At 31.0% G+C, this 13423-nt stretch overlaps 2 protein-coding genes across 2 annotated transcripts in view; both read left to right on the forward strand.

The window, feature by feature from the left end:
- LOTGIDRAFT_153226 (hypothetical protein) lies at window positions 1-8122 on the forward strand (the record flags this gene model as incomplete). Its single annotated transcript, XM_009057143.1, has 10 exons — window positions 1-35; window positions 130-166; window positions 818-900; window positions 1108-1243; window positions 1845-1955; window positions 2774-2788; window positions 4832-4867; window positions 5635-5859; window positions 7672-7893; window positions 8078-8122. 10 exons carry the CDS (start codon window positions 1-3, stop codon window positions 8120-8122), a joined length of 945 nt encoding a protein of 314 aa, XP_009055391.1.
- The window catches only part of LOTGIDRAFT_105065 (hypothetical protein), a gene marked incomplete at both ends in the record, with an annotated part of 26214 nt that continues 20564 nt past the window's right edge, over window positions 7774-13423 (forward strand). Inside the window, one exon of the mRNA XM_009057144.1 lies at window positions 7774-7893. Coding sequence (XP_009055392.1) covers window positions 7774-7893 — 120 coding nt within the window. The remainder of the gene's footprint in view (window positions 7894-13423) is intronic.

The following is a 13423-nucleotide window of genomic DNA, read 5'->3' on the forward strand; positions in this document are numbered from 1 at the left end:
ATGGCAGGCAAGTTTAAAGTTGGAGATCTAGTTTGGTAAGGTTTTTGTTTACTATTCGATCATATAAAGTAATCATCGATTTATGCAATTGGAAATGCTTCTGTGACATATTTTCTATATATTTTTCAGGGCGAAGATGAAGGGCTTTCCTCATTGGCCTGGAAAGGTAAGATTTAAACTCGCCGGTCGACTTTCAAAAATTATCCGCATTGTGTGAGAATTTTGATTCAGCAATGAATGGTAATGTAGACCTGAGTTTAGTGTGTCCGTTGATAGATCATTAATATGTGTGTTCGCGATCTTATAAATGATAAGTTTTGTGTTGCAAATTCTGCTTAGGATCGTTATATGGGTGGTGCAAATTTGAAAAGACATGTACATAGCAGAGTTATCTCCCCTTATGGAAATGAAATCTTTCAACAAACAGATTGTTCATGATATTGAACTTGGTAAAATAAAAGGGAAATTAACTCTTAAGCTGGAAACAATCTTCTATTTTGCACATATTATACTGATGAAAGGTGAATTAGTTGTGTTAGTGAAGTTCTTACTGGAAGGATCAGACTACTGTTGCACTGTCCACTGTCATATCATTAAAAATAACATTCAAACGAAATTTCGAAAATGTATTTCATCAAGGCTATGTCGAAGGTTTGAAGGAAATGCAGTCTTGTCAGATTTACCACATTAGTTTTTCGGAACTTGTTTTCTTGGAAAGTGTTTTCTCTGTGAAAATTTGTTTTAAAGACTGAAAAAAACATTCAAAATCAATAGTTCATTATTTTACATTACAATTTTCGTTTACTTTTGTTTGCAGATCATTGAGGCTAAACCTGACATCAAAAGGCCATCAAATAAAAAACCTCACCAATTTGTTTTCTTTTTTGGATCTGAAAATTAGTAAGTATTTGGTTTGATATAAAGAATGGTAAGTTCTATCCATCTCTTTCCAAGAATATGGACTAGAATATTGATTTAAACAGAATCTCATTTGAGTGATGTGAGGCCTTGGTTAAAACCAGAATGAAATACAAACAATAATCACAGTAATTTATTATATTAGATTCACCTGTACATGAATTTAATGTTGTGCCATATTTATTTCAGTGCATGGATAGCTGAGGAAGGTGTATTGAAATATGGTGAGAATAGAGATAAAGGAAATCCTTCCAGCCGAGTACCAAAAGGATTTAAAGAAGCAGTAGAGGCTGCTGATGATCTGTACAAATCCATGCCTGTTGAGGTAAGTAGAGATAAGGGTAGCATCTTGAAAATTATGGTACGTTCTATTTGTCACATTGGTGTAAACATTTAAATAACATTATCAGTCAGTGTTTGAAAATAGAATTTTAAACATCCAAAATTCCATAATTTTTTATTTTGTAAACTGTAAGCTTATTTCAGATAATCTCAAATTTGTGTGTGACATTTTTTATATAAAATATTTCAATTCTTGCTAATTACAGACTGATATAAGCTTACACTCTCAAAATTTGAAATATACATGTAATTATTTATACAATCTTTTTAACTTCCCCTCTCACCAGTCCTGTCTATACCTTTAGATGGCAAATAATCTTCTACATTTTTTTGTTATATTGTTCACATATTATGTCCATACCATTATATTATATGATATGTATTGATTGTTATGTTATCTTTCATAGGGCAAAAATGTAAAGAGGCTTAGGGCCTAATCTTGATATTAAAGATTTCATTATTATTATTATTATTATAGTAATAGTCTTCACAGCTCACCGTCAAATTAGAAAAATCTGCATGATGTCTTTTTAAGGTTTATATTTAATCAATCAGAATACCAATAGTTTTGGTCATTATTTCAGGAACCAGAAGAAGATTTACCCAGTATTGATGAGGAATTGGCTCAAATATTCCCAACCAAGAAGAAGACATCTGCCAAAGACTATTCTCGTGAGCCCCTCTCTGGCAAAAAGGTAGCTAATGTTTTTTTTTTTACTTTTGATAGATTTTGCAGTTGTGACATACAATTTATACACTTCCATTTTACAATTGTCAAGATATATCACTTTCACTAACATTAAAAGGACAGGTGTGGCATTTTCATGGAGTAAATCATACCTTGGTCTCAGAAACATGAATCGTTCCACTAAACTAATCAAGTAATAACGTACACAGCTTACTGTCAAATCCATGTGTATCCATAATTATTTATGTTTGAAAGTTATTTTAATGAATCGTCATTTTGAGAGACTTTTTTATTTTGAATATCTGTTGATGACGTCATATGAACAGCTGCCAGAGAAGATGTCATGGTGTCAGAGACTATATCTACAAGACGTTCAACTTTCGTAAACCCCAAATTTCAGAGAGAAGATAAGCTTGTAAACGATAAATAAAAAGTTAAATTTCTTGTTTGAGGTCTATTTGAAGGAATTGTGCGATTTTTGTACAGTTTTAGTTTTTTAGTTCTGAAGACTATTTACATATATTCAAGGTCCAAATCAACCCCAGGAAATGCTGCATCTGTCTCTTTAACCAACATTAGGTTTTTAAACCAAACCTGGCCTTTGAACATAGTGAGATATAATCTGTAACCTGTACATATAATTTTACTGAATGCTGTGTCTATCGGGCTAAATTGATTTTCACATCATTGTTATGGTCGATTAGTCAGTTATATCTTGTACAATCAACAAAACTTCTCTGTTTTTTCAAACTTCGTATGTTTGTAAAGCTGTATGTTCAAAGAATTAAATTCAACAATTATTTAAATTATACTGTTTTATTGCAGAAGAAATTAAATAAGGTATAATATTTGTGTTAGTGTATGGTATAATATTTGTGTTAATGTATGGTAATAGCTAGATGGGTTTGTTGTATATAGCAATATAGTCATAATACATGTAGTAATTGTTTTCCATTATCAGAGTTTGATTTAGGATGTACACTTTAATACTTATTTAGAAAATTTTCTTTTCATGAAGTCCAATTCATTAGACGTTCCTCATCCAAAGTTTCTTCAATCTCTGGTATATATATCTGTCTAATGCACTTTGAAATAGTCAAGCAACCGAATTACCTACCATTCCCATTTCAACTGTCTGGTTTTCATATCAAATTAAAGTCGGTTAGCTTAAAATTTTCCATGCATAATTTATTTAATGTTTCTCAAGGCTAGATATTCTAAAGCCCTCATATCTAGATATAATGCTGCAGTATTGATATTTGTATTGAAATTGATGTTGTATTAAAATTTCGCGCAAAAAGCTGCAGTATCCATGGTTTTTTCTGAAACTTTGTAGTATTAATATTTGCCTCATATAGCATTGTTGATATTTGTCTCGTATTTGTTGCATATAAATCTAGCAATAGGATTAAATCAACATGTCAACTGCTTTTTCCATATCTCTCCTTTTAATCATCGCCATGAAATTTAACATTTTGTGTGAAAGTTAACTTCAATTATGATTTTCCTTTGTTTTCGTATATTATGTGGATGTGTTTATCATATATTGTCTGTATACTCTGTTGTCACTGTATAACTAATATTACCATACTAACTAATTTTCACCAAATGGATTTCAGTCTTTGTTTATGATTTATCAGAATTAATATGCTGAAATCACCTTTGATTTATATAGATATAGCAAATTTCTAATTCAAGGGACAGGTTTGCCATTTTTGGGGGTTGATTTTTGACTCAAATATGTGTAAATAGTCTTCAAAAATACCAGAAATGTATGAAAATCGCATTATACCTTCAAAAATACTTAACTAGGAATTTCACTTTTTATTTTTTATGTGTCTTTTCTGTATATAACAGAGTCTCAAGAAAATTCGAGTCATGTTTTTAATTTTCAAACATGAATAATTCTAGACACACAGGATTTGAAGGCTCAAATATAAACGATGACCTGTGAACACTATTTCTGTTTCTGAGACTAATATACGATTGGTCAAACAGATGGTGAACTTGTCCCTTTGAGATCTGAATTAGTGTGGTACTCTTAGGAAATACCTAGAGCTGTATTTTAATGAGATTTTTGAACACGCTACTCCATATAGTGAAAAGAAAAATGCATGTGCTGTTTGTTTACTTCTGCTTGCAATGTATTATAATGTCATAGCTTATTGTGATTCTATCTCTATTGCACCTATAGTCTATACTCACTAAGAAAGGTATCATAGATAGAAGACAACGTAGAAAAAGTGAACCCATTAAAATGATTTTTAAAACAAGGGTAAATAAACAGGTGAGATATTAAAAAGAATTGAAATTGGTTTTTGTTGCATCAATTCAGGCTAGGTTCTTGTTTCACAAAAAAAAAAAATGTATGTTTTAGGAAATACATTAAAAAAAACTGTAAAAATGTTTTTGTCAAAAATTAGTGATTGCAAAAATGTTTCTGATTTTGTGAAATTTGCCCCTTGTTTTAATTTTGAAAAGTTTTTTTTAGATAGTTCATGTTTTTTTTTAATTAGATTATGATTAGAATTGTGTTCATTTTGATCACATGTTCATTTTGACAAAATTATGTTGACAGTTAAAAGTTAAAGAAATTAATTAGTAGTTGAAAAATGAACGTTTTAAATTGGGAAGAAAATAATGACATGAATTTGAATATATTTTGTAAATTTGAATATAAAGTAGAATACAAAATGAATAAGAGTATTATGTGAAATTGAAATATTCTCGTACGGTAGTGTTTCTGTAAAAATTGATATATTTGGACTGAAACATAGATTCACTGTGACAGGTTGGTTATTCTGGTTATCTTTAATGGTTGAAGAACTGTGGAAGCACAGAAGATTTGTACTTCATATTTGATATTTCTTCATTTTATTACAGCCAGCAGAATCAACTTCAAAACAGAATAAACCTAGGGTATGTTGCTTTCATTTTTTATTCTAGCTGTGGTTCAAATTAGCATTCGCCCAATTGAATTCTGTTAGGCAACCAAAATCCTAAAAAACGTTACCCATAATGGACGGTCTATAAGTAACATAGACATTGTTGCACATGCCTTTCTACTTTTGTTGGATTATCATGTGAGACTGGATGTCTGAATCTGACGTAATCTGTATCTTTGTTAATTAATGTAATTTTTGATTCAATCAATCATGAAAAATGACAATATTGATATTATCTAAACCCTTATGAAGATTTTGAAGGGTCACTTAACTTGTATGTTGATTGGTAGGTGCCTTACTTGGTATTCTAAATCTTAGCCACTGTTTTATCTTTTCTTACCAGAGCTAGATGTCAGATTGACATTCAGCTATTTACTGAGTCATTTAATTAAAGTTATCGATTAATTTGAATTGAAGTGAATTTTAACAGCATCTTCAAATTAGAACTGAATAGTCTGAGAATTGCTTTAAAAAATGTTAAGTTTAAATCAACATAATTTTCCTCCAAGAAACTTAACTGAAAAAATACCCAAATTTGGCTGTAAATTACTTTTTTATAAACAAATTGACATGTGCCACGTGATTTATTCAACACATAGTCATTCTCAGACTATCAGTATTATTACTAAGCAGAGATTAAATAATCTGTCAAATACCAACAAGTACAAAGAGTCTTTGTTGTATTTTATTCTCTTTCCTATGATACTCAATATATTATTACCAGTATATTATGCTTTGTAGAGTAAAGAAGGTGGAAGAAAAAGTATCAATAAAAGACCATATTCACCAACCTCAAGTGGTGGAAAATCACCAGCTCCACAGAAACGTCCTAAAATATCTAATTCTGTATCACCAACATTCTCTAAAACACCCATCTATTCACCTAAAGCTGATAATAAAATGGCACTATTACGACAAGAGCGAGGATTTCAAGATGCTTTTGATTTTCATGATGAAGAAGATGCTGTAAGATTTTATTATTTACCATTTGATACAATAAAGCAATATTGGTATGCGTTCCAGATTTCAGCCAAATTGGGCGGTGTGACCACCATTATTCAAATGACCATAGCTCAGTAACCGATTAGTCAAAATTGTTGAAATAAGAATTTGGAATATCAGCTTTTTCAGCCCAAATAAGTAAACCAAATTTCAGCAAAATCAAAGAGCGTACGGGTTACTTTTTTTTTGGATGATTTGACGCGGAATGATCCTGTGAATAAACAGATGATGATGCACATGTAGGGAGTAGCATTGGGTATTTTGTAAAGCATACAAAATTAAGGTAGTAAAGCTGCCAGAATTGAGACTTGCCTAAATAAGCTTGGAATACTGTTCATTCTGTGCTGGAAGTTATTTTAATGCTGTACAGAATATTTATTGTAATATTACTGCTGTAAAAAATGTACTGAATGTGATATTACTTCTATTCAGAATGTACTGAATGTTTTATTTCTGTACAGAATTTACTGAATGTTTTATTACTTCTGTACAGAATTTACTGAATGTTATATTACTGTTGTGCAAAATGTACTGGAAGTTATATTACTTCTGAACAGAATGTACTGAATGTGATATTATTGCTGTACTGGATGTAATATACATACGATGACAAGTGTGTCAAGTAACCCTGTTTCAGCAATTTCAAAGTTAATACTCGACCTCTAGCTAAGAAATCTCCATACAGAGAGCAAGACATAGTGGATGAGTTGTTAAATGTGATGTTATATTATTGCTGTACAAAGTGTTATGAATGTGATATTATTTCTGTACTAACTGTACTGAATGTGATATAACTTCTGTACAAGATGTACTGAATGTTATATTAGTGGTGTACAGAATGTAGTAGATGTTATATTAGTGGTGCACAAATTGTACTGAATGTGATATTACTTCTGTACTGAATGTGGTTTTAGTTCTTTACTTAATGTACTGAATGTGATATTACTGCTGTACTAAATGTACTGAATGTGATGTTACTTCTGTACTGAATGTACTGAATGTGATATTACTTCTGTTCTGAATGTGGTTTTAGTTCTTTACTAAATGTACTGATGTGATATTACTGCTGTACTAAATGTACTGAATGTGATATTACTTCTGTACTGAATGTGGTTTTAGTTCTTTACTAAATGTACTGAATGTGATATTACTGCTGTACTAAATGTACTGAATGTGATATTACTTCTGTACTGAATGTGGTTTTAGGTCTTTACTAAATGTACTGAATGTGATATTACTGCTGTATTGAATATACTACATGTGATATTACTTCTGTACTGAATGTGGTTTTAGATCTTTACTAAATGTACTGAATGTGATATTACTGCTGTACTAAATGTACTGAATGTGATATTACTTCTGTACTGAATGTGGTTTTAGGTCTTTACTAAATGTACTGAATGTGATATTACTGCTGTATTAGATATACTGAATGTGATATTACTTCTGTACTGAATGTGGTTTTAGGTCTTTACTAAATGTACTGAATGTGATATTACTGCTGTACTAAATGTACTGAATGTGATATTACCCTCTGTACTGAATGTGGTTTTAGTTTTTTACTAAATGTACTGAATGTGATATTACTGCTGTACTAAATATACTGAATGTGATATTACTACTGTACTAAATGTGATATTACTACTGTACTGAATGTGATATTACTTCTGTACAAAATGTAGCTGGATGTAACATTAATGTTGTACCGAATGTTCACTGCTATATATGATTTTAATGTTTGAATGTTAATGATAGATTTAATGTTTGATTTTGTAGGAAGTACCCAGCACTACAACCAATAGTGTAGGTGTATCATCCTCAACACAAATAGAAGAGAATTTGTTATTGAACAAAGGTGTATTTACCAGCAGTAAGGGTATTGTACCCACTCCATTACGTATTGGTTTCCTAGGACTAGGTATTATGGGACAGGGTATGGTGATGAATTTATTGAGATCAGGACATGAAGTTACAGTGTGGAACAGAACAGTACAGAAGGTTAGTAGGCATGTTTCATTTACTTGGGTCAGACTTTTTAAGGACATAAAGTCATGCTTGACTAACACGATTCAAAATTTCTTAAAAAGATCTCAGAAAAATATACATGTAATGGCATTTGACAAGTTAAAAAATGTAAGGGATTTTCAGTAGTTTTATTGGAATAAATCTATAATATTTTAAGAATAAAAACATTGTTTTAGACATCAATATAGCTCTCTTTCTATGAACATTTATACAATTAGTCATACATATATATATATAGTATATACACTTGAAGCTGAAATAAAGTAACACAATTTTACTGCATGGCACTCTTGCTATTATTGAACAGAAGGTATCAACAATTTACATGATGACTACCATATAATTCTGTAACATGACAAGTTTATATTGCTTGTACTTATTTGGATAAGACCCATTCTGACTCAACATAACAAATAAAAACATCTAATATGATGACATGAGCTCTCAATATCAGTACAGCAATCCAGTTAAAATATAACTGTTAACACATATAAGATTGCAATATCACAATAATCAAGGGGTCAATTCTTCTTTAGAAAATTCTGAAATAAATAATTCTGAATAGTATTGGATTTATTAATGAAATAAAACTAATATAACAAATATTGAATACATGTAAAATTTATACAAAAATTTATATGTTAAATACATATAGTTAAAAAAAAATTACTAAAAATTAGTGTCAGTTAGATTAATTTAAATTTATGGTGCAAAGAAATTAAATTTAAAATTGGTATAACATTCAATTGAAATTAGAATTGATGATTGAAACTGAGAATTTTGTATGCAATGTTAAGATATATATTACATTGATAACTATTCTATTCATATTCATTAGTTTTTCTGAAGAAGTATGAATTGTCCATGGAGGATGGAGGTTCATTTATACTTTTTTACACATCAATCTGTGAAATTACATGAATTAATGATGATTTGATAAAAATGACAAAATTTCACTGTAAATGATGAAAGAACTATGAGGATATGTATCCAATTCAATTCATTTCCAAATCATTATCGAAGATATTGCACAAAGTATTTTGATGATAACATTTTGAAATAGCACTAAAGAAAATTAAGTGCTGAAATGTGATAGTTTTAATTTATTTTGAGTAGTAACTTACATTCTGAATAAATGATGGTCAATGATGTAAGTCTCAGGGGGTAGTAGTCTAAACATTGGGGCAGGATGTGCTGGACAAACAGAAATTTGAAAAAAAGAAATGGTGCTGCATGACTTAGTCCATTTTCACTAACCCTAGAAGGTATGATGTAAAACTATTTTCATTTACTAGACTGTACAAAACATGTGACAAATCTATTATATCAATTGTATCCATTGAAATTAAAACAAAAGATAATGATTTTGAAAAAATTTGATACAGAGTAGTAAACACAACCTAGAAATATTAAACTTAAAATTTTAGAAGCAATTCCCAAAGTAAATAATATTCATAATAAACTGGATAAGTTTTTTGATCATTGGCTTAACACAGAGAGCGAAATAAACTTTAGTTATCATCTGTCATCTGAAGATTAAATAAAAATAACTTTCGTTTATATCAATTTGCTTTGAGTTTTATGGAACACAGTCTTGTTGGAATATCACATGATTATCGTCACGATTGTTTATATGACTGTTTCCACTGAAATATCACCGAGATCTAGTTCAATAGTAACAGGTGGCGGTCTCACATCATCTGAAGAATCACTATCCACATAAGTAAATGGTTTTTCTCTATCTGACTCTAGACTAGATGGTAAACCTAAATCACCTTCTGGTGTCTGACTTCCATTACTTTTTGAATCGTCTGTGTCATCAGAAGCAGTGGTATAATCAGACTCTGAACCAATCAGAGATAAGTCTTGAATATCTACTGGTGGAAATATCATTGATTCGGCACGTAGACATTCAGTATCCACAATACCTTTACAGTTATCCATATTCATAGTCTCCATCAGCTTCATCACATTCATTTGACCTAATTTACAAGTTTCTCGCAGACGGTCAAACTGCAGTGAACCAAAATCGCGTATTTTTAATAGCTGGTTATTATATCCAGTACGCAGCTGATCAATTTGATGTGAACTGTAGTCTTTTAACCGCCCAACTTGTGTGTTATAGTTATCCCTTATTCTATCTACTTGGTGGGAACATCCACGTTTTACACGTCCCATCTGCATAGAGTAGTTCCCACGAAGACGTTCAAGCTGAGAATGATAGTTATCACTTACTCGTGCCAGTTGTGAGCTGTACTGGTCTCGTATTTTTGTTAATTGATTATGTTTGTAAGCATCAAGGTCTTCCAGAAGTTTTCTGATAGCATCACGTCTACGCTGGTTGACAATACGAATTGTACTCCACCTTACAAGAGTATAAATCACTATCAATACAAAAAATGAGGCGGAACAACAAAATCCTACGATTAAACTCCAAATTTTTACGTCAAATAATACTCCAAAATCCAACCAAATATACATACCGTTGGAAACGTTATGATAAGCATTACGCACTTCACATTTATACTCTCCTGTATCACTACGCAACACATAATCAATATATAAAGAACTATCTGATAAAAGTAGTACCCGTTCTTTACGATAAATAAATTCTGAATGATATGAGGTACTATTTACCCATTCACGTGTTTCGTTGATATAGTCTGGATCAGGCAGGTGCTTTGTTGCGTCTGGATGAAAAGCATGATACGTCAGAACTTTGTTTCTTGGTGTAGTCCATATCACAATCATTGATGGGTCAAGGAGGACACCACAAGTCAGATAAGCATCTGATCCCAGTTTATGATAAAATGTGTTTATTTCGTTTATATTTAGGATAGGCTTGGCACAAGGAAAGGTGTCATTGGTCACTTTACTCAATGGAATGAGATCGCCATTATGTTCACAATTTATACTGTCATTTACATATATAGTTAGCCACTTGATATCACAGCTACATTTTAGGGCATTGTGGGAAAGGTCAATATAGGAGATGTTAGGGTTATCAAGGAATGTAAGGGCTGATAGATAGGATATATTGTTACTATGGAGATCAATTGTTTGTAGTCGAGGCAACACTGATAATAAGTGAGGATTGATAAAAGAGAGATGAGGATTTAGACTTAAATTGAGGCTAAGTAAGTTATCTAATCCTGCAAATATATTAAAACTGAGGTCAGATAAATAAGGCATCTGAGAAAGAGACATAGATGATAAATTTTGAAGCTGTGAGAAAACTGGAATGTTTATTGCAGATAAAGGGTTGGAATCCAAACGGAGCACTTTTAAACTGGATACATTGTTGAAGGTCCTTTCTGATAGGATGGTCAAAAGGTTGTGTGATAGATTAAGTGTATGTAAGGCATTTAGTCCACTAAACATAAAGTCACTGGTAGATTGAAAACTATTATACGACAAGTCAAGTTTTTCCAGTTCTCTTAACAATTGAAAAGTCTTCATTGATATGTATTTTATAGAATTATGGGATAGATTTAGTATTTTTAATTTCATTAATCCAAGAAACATATTAGATTCTAGTTGATGTAATGAATTTCCACTTAGATCCAGAATTTCTAGTTTTCTCATTTCCAGAAAACTTTGATTTCTTATAGCACTAATATTATTCTGACTTAAATTTAGAAGTTGCAAAATATGTAATCCATTGAAAATGGTTTCATCTAATTCTGAAATGGAATTTCCCGCTAAATCCAAAGAAGTAAGGTTTGAGATATTGTGAAAAGTGTTTGGCTGGATAACTGAAATACTGTTATTCTTGATTACCAAGTCCTGTAGAAGAGACAGATTGTTGGAGAAGACATCACTGTCCAGTGTTTTTATCTCATTATGACTGAGGTCCAAACTTTTGATGGTGTCTAGGTTGTAGTCTTGCTTATCAAGACCTTTAAGCTTGTTGTAGCTCAGATCAAGGCGGACAACTCCTGATGGAATATTTTCTGGCAATTTCTTTAAGTTTTGTTTCGAGCAGACAACATTTTCAAACTCTAATTTTGATTGGTCAGGTGACATGCTGTTCAAAAATATACTGCTGAGGAGCTTGTTGCCTGGTAACCTGGTGCAGGAACATTCTGTTGGACAGGCTACAGTCACATGGAGGTACAGAAGCAATAAAATGATTTGACTGAATTTTATCCACCATTTTGACCATGACTCCATTTCTTCACTAATAACAAATCAAATCTTGAAGCATGCCACTACAAATGATTCTCTGCTAGGACTTCATTCTATTTCCCTGAAAAGATAAAAGATGGTCAAAATTTTAATCAAAAAGTTAGTCAGTGGATTTGTTAGTTGTTGCTAAAAGTCTTATGTCCATGATTATGCAAAACAAAAGATTATGATTTTATTATGGAAATCATAATTAAAATGGAACTGTCTCAATATCAAGACCTTTTGCAGTATTCTTACAGCAGTTATTGCTCATTCTTTATTGGTGAAAAAGTTCTGAATATGTTTTCATATGGATAGGACAAGCCAACTGAATGTTTGCAGAAGTAGATATTGAGCAACATAGTGTTCTGTATATAGTAAGCTAAGGTTGTTTCATCTGTAAATATAATGATATATTGCCAAAATAACACTTTCCTATTATCATTGTAATTGGCTGGGGACCGTTTCCTATTCTCGATAGCTGATTATGTCTACAGAATCATCGGTAATATTTATACATCAGTCTTGGAACTGTTTGAAAAATTGATCCGTCTGGACTTAAATTCTATTTTATAACTAATTTGTTCCAAATAACATGATGAAACAAAAATCGTAGCCTTTTTAAAAACTCCTCAGCCCCTGTCACCATTCCTCCTGAATTATTCAAAACCACTAAACTTTCATATCCTAATGTAAGCAAAGCCCTTACCATTTGTAACTTACATTGCTACTCACACCCCTCACCTATATCACTGTGTATTCATGTTTTCATGTGAGGTAGAAATATCAATATCTCTGACTGTTAATGGAGACTAGAATCAATATATCTAGTAATATTCTATGATTTATTGTTTATCATGTATACACAGAAAATATATTTGACATCATTATTACTCTTATTTATAGACAATGTATAAAATAACTTGGTATTTAAAATCATAGTTTATCTCAAAAGACAAAAGATCACATATTCACTGTAATACAAACATGTTTCAAATATAAAATTTAGCATGAAAATAAATCAAATTTACTTGACACAGTATTGAATAGTCTTGAACCCAAATTCTTACAATTTAAAAACTTCTAAATTTATATGATGAAAAAGTGCACTCTTATTTTTGATTAATTAGTTTCATCAAAATTGTCTCAAAGTGATTTTACACAAAAAATAATACATGTACATCCATTCGAATACAGTCAAACAACAGTCACTAAAGCATCATTCCAAATATGTGAATACAAACCCCTCAATCCTTTCCAAGTTCTGTACATGTAATTTATAACCTAATAAAGTTGAAACCATTAGAATAGCACTTTTATGCGACTAATGACGTCA

The sequence above is a fragment of the Lottia gigantea genome (assembly GCF_000327385.1).
Source record: "Lottia gigantea unplaced genomic scaffold LOTGIsca_3, whole genome shotgun sequence".
NCBI lineage: Eukaryota > Metazoa > Mollusca > Gastropoda > Lottiidae > Lottia > Lottia gigantea.